The sequence below is a fragment of the Ruditapes philippinarum genome, unplaced genomic scaffold (assembly GCF_026571515.1).
Source record: "Ruditapes philippinarum isolate M1 unplaced genomic scaffold, ASM2657151v2 ctg7933_1_1_1_1, whole genome shotgun sequence".
In the NCBI taxonomy this organism is placed as follows: Eukaryota; Metazoa; Mollusca; class Bivalvia; order Venerida; family Veneridae; genus Ruditapes; species Ruditapes philippinarum.
In genome coordinates this window covers 1-10288 of record NW_026860945.1, presented here as the reverse complement: position 1 = coordinate 10288, position 10288 = coordinate 1, and the positions used below count along the sequence as shown (strand labels likewise).

At 31.2% G+C, this 10288-nt stretch overlaps 1 protein-coding gene across 1 annotated transcript; it reads left to right on the top strand.

The window, feature by feature from the left end:
- The first annotated feature begins 3168 nt into the window (after positions 1 to 3168).
- LOC132714001 (dopamine receptor 1-like) lies at positions 3169 to 10284 on the top strand. The gene has a single exon (XM_060696738.1). The coding sequence runs from the start codon at positions 5591 to 5593 to the stop codon at positions 6821 to 6823; it is 1233 nt and encodes a 410-aa protein (XP_060552721.1). The 5' UTR covers positions 3169 to 5590; the 3' UTR covers positions 6824 to 10284.
- Positions 10285 to 10288: the final 4 nt, after the last annotated feature.

Genomic DNA, 10288 nt, shown 5'->3' with positions numbered 1-10288 from the left:
AATCGCGAATACCTGTTTATGTTAAAATTTTAAACAATATATAAATATCATATGTTTAGAAATTGAATATTTGGTTTACATCTGTACCAGAGGATTCATGTGTGCACCTGATTAAGTGATAACAAAGTCCCACTTTAAGGGACAACATACCGGTTCTAGTGGTGTAGTGATCAGTGTCAGAACAGGTTGTTGGTTCGGGGTACAATTTGTGCTAGGTTACCTTCAGAAAGGGTTTTTAAACTGTAAGACAAACATTTCTTTCAGACTCGAAACATTAAATTTTGTATTTTATTGGTTTAAATCAGCATCGGGTCCGTTTATCGAGTATTTTTACAGTATCTTTGTTGCGTTTTATAAATCAGTATTGTTTTTTCTCTGTTTGGTGTTATTGTTTGGTTTTTGTTGTTGTTGTTTACTTTATCAAATAAGCAGCAGACGTTCCTAAAATCTTTTGACAACGATCATACAATTGTCGAAACATGCGTATATTATATTTAGGGAATGTTAGTAAAATGTACACACAGGTTTACTATTTATAAATATGATAACCGTAGCCGCAAGCATTATATCTGTGTTATATTACATGTTAATAAACGAATTATGTTCCGGTCATATGATGTACAATTAAAACGTTTGAAGTACATTACGCAATATGGTTATAAAAATACGTACGTTTAAGACACGGTACTCTGTAAGGTAATAAAAAATTACGTACGTTAATAAAGGTACATCACGTTATAATATCATACAAAATCACGTACGTTAAAGGCACATTACGCTATAAAGTTATAACGAATGACATACGTTAAAGGTACATTACACTATAAGTTTATAAATAAATCACGTTATTTAAAGGCACATTACGCTCATGGTTATAAAAAATCTCATTATTTAAAGGTACATTACGCTAGATATGTAGATAAACTAACAAGACCACACTATCGGTATGTAATGACTGTCACCTTTCATATGACAACCGATAAGTGTTATATTGGTAGTCGTATGTAAATTTATAAGTTATACTTTTTTATCTTCCATCAATTTCAAATGCATTTATCATTAAGGAAAGCATTTTATTAATAGAAATACGTTTTTTCATTAATTGGAATTCACAGAACGAATCAAATTAGTTTCAAAATTGTTTCTACAAATCTTGGAGTGCTCGGCTTGATCATTTTAATTTTATTTTGTTTACTTTTTGCTACCTTTACGACACACAACTGCATGTTCACTTTTTTAGTGCTACTTTTTTCAGTTGCAAAGTACCTTTCTCTTAAGCACAATTTAAACATTATTAAACATATGTTTGACATTTCTAAACGATAAAAAAGAATATGGATAGCTGAGGCATGGTGTGTCTTTAAAATAAGGTTAAATGGGCTTGTTGGTCTTATATATTTGAGTGGTCTTATGAATCGGTTTAACTGGTCTTATGAATGGGTTTTACTGTAACATCGCTTGATAGATAAATAGTTTTATAGGTCATATATGCACTGTCATGATACTGTACTTGACTTTCACTAGGTGAGACATATTTAGGTCACCTCAGGCACTAAATTAATCCAGATATCATTTTCATCATGGACTGGTATACAATCTTTTCACACATTTTAACCATTGACTGCTGTAAAAATGTTCACCAAAATTTGATATGTTTGAAAACATGTCCGTAATATGCTGTTACGCGAGCACTTGTTTTTACATTTGTATTGATAATTACTTTTGATGAAATGTACATGTACAGCGAATACTAACGTATACATTACATCCTATGAAACTGTTGATATTCAAATTTATGGATTTTCTTAAGTTTAAACATAGTTTATTTGAAAAAGTTTCACAGCATATACATGTATATATACAAATAATACAAATTAGTTATGTACACAATTGTAAAAAATGATTGGATCGGAAATCTATTTTTATAAATACCTTCTCTTTGTAGATTTACATTATAGCGGTAAACGTGACTTGCATGAAACATATATGATTTCGTTCATACAATTCTTTTAGTTCGATTGTGTTGGAAGCTATAAATTTATTGAAACACTTTCGAATCCGTTCCTGGAACCAACCAGTACTTAGATGAATGTAAAGTTTCTTAATCAAGGAAACAACGGCTTGTCCCTGGCGGGGTTTGAACCTACGCGGTCAGCAATCCCTAGATTACTAGTCCGACGAGTATGATTAAACATCCTTCTTTCTTAATGGTTAAGGTCAAGGTTGTGTTTTTCATTTAGTTGTAATCTAGAGCAAAACGCACAAAGAAAATTGAGAAAACAAGACCAAAGAATTTTGTTGAATAGAACTGTGTAGAAATAATATAGAATAAGACATCAAGGAAATGGACTTTGTTTCCTTCTTACCTTGAAAGTGGTATAGATTTATTTTATAATAATAATAACTGTAAACTTATCACTGCAATAAAGAGCGATGTCTTGGATTTTGATTATACATGTTCTGTTTTTTTTCTGTTTAAAATTAATAAAATTAGTATTAGATTATTAGTTTTTAATGTTTATCGTATTTAAAAAAAATAAAAATTAAAGCCAATTTAAGCATTATGAATGCACAGGTATAAACAATAACAAAATTTATTAATATAAATTTAGTTTTCAGACAGATAAATATAAAAAAGTTATATATTGTTTAAACCTTACCGCTTATTTCAAATCACGACATAAAAGTACAAAATGTATCTAATATAATACATGAATAATTGTTTTCAATAATGTCTGAAAAACAAACACAAAGTAGGAGAGAAAAATGCCAAACTTGATTTCACGTGTAAAACGTTCTGAAAATCGAGTCGACTGCAATGTTTTTCTTATAAGTACATGTCTACAATTTAAGACTTGACATACTTATACGAGCCGCGTCATGACAAAACCAACGTTATGCGTTTGCGACCAGCATGGATCCAGACCAGCCTGCGCATCCGCGCAGTCTGATCAGGATCCATGCTGTTCGCTTACCAACCCTATTACAAGTAGAGAAACTGATAGCGAACAGCATGGATCCTGATCAGACTACGCGGATGCGCAAGCTGGTCTGGATCCATGCTGGTCGCAAATCCACTATGTTGGTTTTGTCGTGACACGGCTCATACGTGTTTACTAATTCAAGGAGTTTCCTTCATGGTGACGTATTAAAAGCTCTTAATACGAATATCGTCTGCTAGGCCAGTATTAAAACCCCAACGAGAACGTTTCTGATTGAGTAATTAATTTATTTTGTTCTATTTTCAGATGCTTTTGGGATAACTAACGACGTTAAAGGTTTTGTTACCATTCTAAGAAGTTACAAGACGGTGGCGGCATCCATCAAACAAAGAGAGATATACTTAAATTGGAAAAGAAATTAACGAAGAAAAATAATCAGTGGTTGAAAGTAAACATATATCGAGCTATGCCTTTAAAACAGAGTCCTACGCAAGTGGTGGACGACAAAGAAATATAAGTTTACCCTTATTATCCATATTTGCTTTGTTGAAGTAGCGTTGAAAACTTTTACGAAGAAAGAAAGAGGAGGGGATCTTGTTTACATAATATTTCAAATAATTAGCAGGAAGAATTTGGTATATTGACGACGGTTGTTCAATGGAGAAGAGTTTACCTGATACGATGCGTAAATGACTAAGCTAGTATGATCTAAATTGATAAACAATTTACGCAAATCATCACTTTATATTAAATAAATTCAAGATCAAGTTATCATTTGTGTATATATGCCGCACAATCGGTTGAGGAATAAAGTGTAAAGTACTCGTAATATTAGCAAAATGAACGCCGTGCTTTTTTGACAGGTTTTAAATTATAAATAACGGAGAAAGTAGATATTGAAACGATAATTGCCGGAAAGGAAACGTGAAAATAAACGAACTTGAAGAAATATATATACAAAATGCTTGATGTGTCATTGAACCGAATTTAATATTATAAAAGGTAGATGGTATCTTTGTTATAAATCGACGCTATATCGGAGTTAATAACTGCTTAATAGAAGTGACCCGCGTGGCATTTAATATCGGGTTATTTTACCTGTCAGTTTAAATGAAAGGAATCTTGAAAAAAAATGTCATAGTTTAATATATCAGATCAAATCAATTTGTTGAAATGTATTAGAGACATCGATAAGATAACATGACTTTTCGGCTTATTTATCTCATATAACATTAGCACAGGATTAGGGAAAAAAACTTACTTGATTTGATAAAAAAAAAGATTGCGGGAGAGTGATTAAATAAGTAATTACTTTCGCCAGATGGATATATAGAAGTTATATGAACAGTAATCATTATTGTATGGAAGTGTAATGTGGTAAATGTTGTTCGATAGCATTTGGTAACAGCCGCAATAAATGATTGTGTAACAGTGCGATATATTAAATATACGTTCAAGAATTAATCAATACCGGAAGTGGCGCGCGTTAAGCGTTTGTGAGCGTTGAAGGAAAGAATTGTTTCAGTATACCAAATTTTTGACGGTGTGATTAGAGAATTAGACATAAGTTTTAATCAAGCACACAGAAAGCTTGCTCGGTTAATGAACTTTAATGCGTTGGTATTTGTTTTGCGCACTGTGCTAAAATCAGGATATATTTTATTTCTTATATAAAAGCAAGAAGGAACAAGAAAATAGTTTTAACGTTTGGAAAATAAATGGTCCTATTCAGTTGATCTATTTATATACACAATATTCAATGCATTGAGGGACTCCATTTTCTTTGTGAAATATCAATAGATTTTTTGCTTTCGGAGTTATTGTCAGGCGTGAAACCGCGTTAACCTTTCATTTAAAAGAGGGACTTTTTCATTTGATTAATTGATTGAGTTTTCTATAGCCTATAAAACGTCGCTTTGTAATACGAATGGTATGAATAATTATGACATTTATTAAACATTTATTGACAACAGGCGCCTTGCTGTGAATGGATACGAAAATGAAATAAAAAAAGGAAGAAAACCTAGCAGAATCGGGTAGAATTTATTAAAAGGAATGCTTTATTAGGAGAGCTCGACCAAAACTGATCCGAACTCATTAAAAACATCAATTTGACAGTCATTCTCAAAAAAAATCATTTAAATCAAAAAACCTCTCGTCAGCCGATCTCCATTCTTACTGTTGAATTGTGTAGATCTACTTGAAAAATAAGTAAATAAATGTTTAAACAACGCTTATATATCTCCAATGGCGTGGATACCCCGCTTTCAATATCAATATATATAGGTAAGCAAAATCGATCAAAACTTCAATAGTTTTATTTGTATAAGAACCCGTGGATGGGACTATATATTTTCCATCTTTCCGAAATCTATTTATCGGCAAATTTATTTGAGAGTTTTTAATTCATAAATGACAAACGGTTTAAATGGACAGGTTTGTTAGAGGAAATCGTACAACATTCAAGTGGATTAGTTAACAAAAATCAAAACAAAAAGGGGAAGGTTTAATTCATATATAGCTATATGTGTACGACAGATAAATAAATAAAAATAAAATACAATGTCTGGGGAAAATGTTGCAACATTGTCTATGAACGATTGATTGGAAAGGGAATAAATATTGTTGTGTTTGGAATAAATAAAATCATGTTAACAAACTATACAGTGGTCGGAGGTGGAGGAAGAAGTACAATATCCACAATGTTTATTGGTCCAACTAAATCTTCAATCATCACAACAATTACATCTATTGCAAACACGTCTGCTAATTCGTCAGACGCGCCCGGAAGTGACGCAGAGGAAAACGTCACAAATAAAGTTGTGGTAGGCACGTTTTTGTGCTTAATAATATTTCTTTCTCTTGCTGGAAATATTCTAGTGTGTATAGCAGTATTCACTGACCGAAGATTGAAAAGGCTTAATAATATGTTTATTGTTTCTTTGGCTGTGGCCGATCTTTGGGTGTCGTTGATGGTCATGACGTTTGCAGTAGTTAATGACATCACAGGAAAATGGATGTTCGGTAGCGCTTATTGCAATGTTTGGATATCTTCTGACGTTATGGGTTCGACCGCGTCAATTCTGAATTTGTGTGTAATATCGTTAGATAGATACATTCATATACGTGATCCGCTGAAATATGCTAGGTGGATGAACTGGAAAAAAGTTGTCATAGCAATCAGCCTCGTTTGGACAATTTCAATAATTTTGTCATTTATTCCAATAAACGTTGGTTGGCATAAAAGTCCAGAGGATTATGATAAAGAACTTCCGCCGGAAGTATGCTACCTAGAAATCAGCGGGACATACGCAATTGTGTCATCCTCAATTAGTTTTTATCTTCCATGCATTGTAATGCTAGCGTTGTATTGTAAATTATACATGTACGCACGTGAACAAGTTCGAAGTATAAATAGTACGCTTGTTCATAACCACATTGGAGAACAACGTGGTTCCGGTCAAGCGTCTAGATTAAGTGATCACAAAGCAGCTGTAACACTCGGAGTAATAATGGGCGTGTTTTTAATATGCTGGTTACCGTTCTTTATTCTGAACCTGATAGAAGCATATTGCAAATGTGCACCAATCATTTTATTTCAAATTCTCACGTGGTTAGGATATTTTAATTCATGTTTAAACCCAATCATTTATAGTATTTTTAACTCAGAATTCCGAAATGCCTTTAAAAAGATTTTATTTCCAAAAAACTGTCGATGTTTAAACAGAGATAGACGCAGCTTCCGGTATGGAAGTCCAAAAAAGTCAAAGAACGGAACATCAACGAACAGTGAGTTTATAACAACACGTCACGAGAATGGCTCGAAAGCTTCCCACGATTCTAAGCACCCGTTGATGGAGGAAAAAATCACTGCATTATAAGATAAAAAAACATACTCTATGCTTTGTGATAGAACTGGAATTACATGAAATTCTAGATTTTATGATTACGCAAAAATAATATATATTTACACCGGTTTCAGGTGATAACATATTTTTTTGTTGTGAACGGGATTGTTGTGTACCCGTTTAAAAAGAACTGGTACGGATATTATCAAGGAACCTGCCATATTGTGATTTTTGCAAGTTTTTTTTCATTTTGTTAACTGTTGTCTCAAAGTTAGATAACGCATAAATAAAATTGTTATGATGTATTAGCATTTTTTTTCATATTCTAATTGTTTTTAAAGTGAATTGGTCTACAATGGAAGGTCTGTAAAATAATTATGTGGATAGCATTTAGTATCAAACATAACAAAAAAAACATATAAAAATTGTGTATGGATGTTGTTGATTGTTGGTGATATAAGTGATTCCTTACATTTATAAAGCAGGCAATGAATTATTCCACAACAAAATATCATTATTCGTCATATAAATGTTCATTCTAAATCACTTTAAACGTTGTCAGTTTTTATCAGTATTTGAAATTCTTATGGAAAATGTGCCCATTGTAGACCAATCCACTTTAAGCATTTTACTACTGTCATTTGACCATAGAATAATCATTTGAAGCGGACAATGAATGTCTATAGTTAGTACAGACAGTACGTTCGAACGTTAACCTAGAAAATGTTATATTAACTAGTACTTTAAACGTAGTGTCTCCGTCCGGTTCAAGACTTTTCTTCCACTGTATTTTTCCATTATTCTAAATGGCAATATTCTTACATCTGATTGTAAATAGTATCGTGAATTTATGTTAGCATATTCTATAATAATTTGATTTTTCCATAGTTTGCATATTTCAACTGAAGTTTAAAATATTTGTTCAAATAATTCGGGCTGAAACATTCAAAAGTATACGATAAATATGAATTTATTGTTGACTGTTAGATTGAATATATTTTCAAAATGCGGTCATTTTAAGGGAGAAATGGTTTAAAATCAAACTGAAAATTAGGTTCTTGCACTTTTTGTTAAAAGGGGTGTTTTAAAGTCTGTAACATGAAAGCTGTCTTGTTTTGTTGTTTTTTTTCGAGTATTAACCTGAAGAACATTATTTGTTATATTTTTGAACCCTTCAAATTCAGATCCCATGACTTGAAAAAAATCCAGCTTTTTTCTTTTATATAGCGACTGATATTTGTTAGTTAAAGTAAGTAATTATATATCTACAGACTGTGTAAACCAAACATAATTTGAAGAAGAAGAACTTAGTCCTCATTTCATTTTTATGTGTAAATGATCAGTGTGAGTCAGTACTTTGTCATAAAAACAAATATATATAGTATATATGATATATTTGCAAAATTTTGTAGTTTTATACAAAATGCCTGCAATATTGAAAGTTAACTAAGTTATATTGCATGAATTGACCCTTCCTGATTTATTTGTCAGAATAGACCCAGGACAAGTGCATATCCGCACAGGTTGTCTACGCACTCATAGGGCGGGACGACCAGGCCACATACTCTCGGCTGTTTACTGTAAATATCTCGAAAACCCTTCATGTGAAGAGTTCAGACTTTTATTCCGGACGAGTCAACTTGTGAAACTAATGTTTTCAAAAACAATCACGATAAAATGTATTTCCTATTTTCAGTGTTATTTAATTGTCCATCCAATTTGAGATCACTCTGATATGGTGGTGAGCGTTTAGACATTTCAATAGTTTTACAAATATTGCATTTTGCTAACTCTATTGAAAGAGGCTTCTTTCAAATGTATTGATCAGAGTTCGATGCAAATACTCTATGGATGATTTATTTGCAAAGAACGTGAATATATTTTCTATATTATGCAATAAACTATCTTCTTTGGAAAATTCATCTTACATCATATGAACCGTATATAGCTGAATAGTGTGTGAACAAATTTTAGATATAAAAGAATTTATTTCATAATTTTAAATTTTGTATTTAAATTTAGTAAACTCAAGAAGTAACTATTGATCTATTTTGATACTCTTTTATGCTTTTTGAACAAAGGTATGTTTACATATGCTAATATGAACTCTGTAAATATCTATGCTTTTTTAACAATATATTTAAAGTGTTTTACTACGCAAACTGGGTTGTATGAAAGCAATATACTTTCTGGGTTTTTTTTTCTTTCTAGTTAAAGCGTGCAATTTTTATGTATCAAATGTTGAAAAATACAGTTTGTGCTTATAGAACAGTTTGACGTTTAATTTCATAGGAATTCAAGTTTTCTCTTCAAACAAAATAATGGTGCCCACGTTAGAATTATAGCAATAAAGTATAATTGTTGATGAAAGCAATTGTATATAAATATTTCAAGTTTTAACCATCTACTTAGTTTTGATGATTAATTTGTAATTTGATAAAACTGCTAATATTTACCAGTGCCGCTTTTCAAACATCATTTCTAAAATACGAGTACAAGGAATACTTTTCTCTTTTAAATAATTGGACTTTTTGACTATTACTTTAATGCTTGATTCATGTAAAAATAAAGATCGATCGCAAACTTTTAATAACGTATTTATTTAATTGATCTATTTATTGAATAAAAAATGTTGTATATATTTCCTAGTTTTAATATAGTTCAAAGATAGATCAATTTGTACATTCAAGTGTTATAATCTTGAAAAGTACGTAAAACTTCGGATAGCTTCTTAACTTTCCGTATTTTTAATTCATTTGTTGTTATTATCAATTATTAAGTGATCTTATCGCAATTTTTTAATTAGATTTTTTTCCAATATAATACTCGAATATATATGTAAGATATGCTTGCTAATCATGGCAATACTATGTACTTCCATTTACCGAAATCCGTAACATCTATGCCATCAGTCATTATTTTCCGTACGTACGTCCCCAATTTTTAACTTAAGCGTCGGCGTGACACAATTAATCGATGTATCACAGACGCTCTTCATTTTCATTAATAAATCTACAGGAAGTGCCGAGCTTGGCAGGGTTAATGTCTTTTATTCATAAAATGAATGCCCTAATAATTGATGTATAATAGTAAAATAAATCGAACTTGAATGGGCGTTTAGCAGGCTACTATGGTGTACTGATTTATGTAAATGAAATGTTTATTGACTTTGATTGATGTTTGCAAACACAAACTGATAAAATCAGGAACATGATTTTAAAACTTTGATAGTTCATCTGTATATTGATTTTGTTGATGAGTCTACGTAAACAGTGAAAACTTACGAAACTGACATCTGTAAATAAAAATCAAGGTTGAGTGCTCATTTTTACTGTTGATTAAACAAAGTCGCATTATTTATATACATAACTTGCTTAATTTATTCATTATTCATGTCATTGTATTTGTTGAATGCAAAATGTTTTAATACCATTATTTGAAATACTTATATGTAAGCATTATACTTAAAAATAAATGAAATTTGAATACCTGTGCTTA

Excerpts from the sequence above, each read along its gene's own strand:
- LOC132714001 (XM_060696738.1), top strand. The coding sequence starts at position 5,591 with ATGTTAACAAACTATACAGTGGTCGGAGGTGGAGGAAGAAGTACAATA.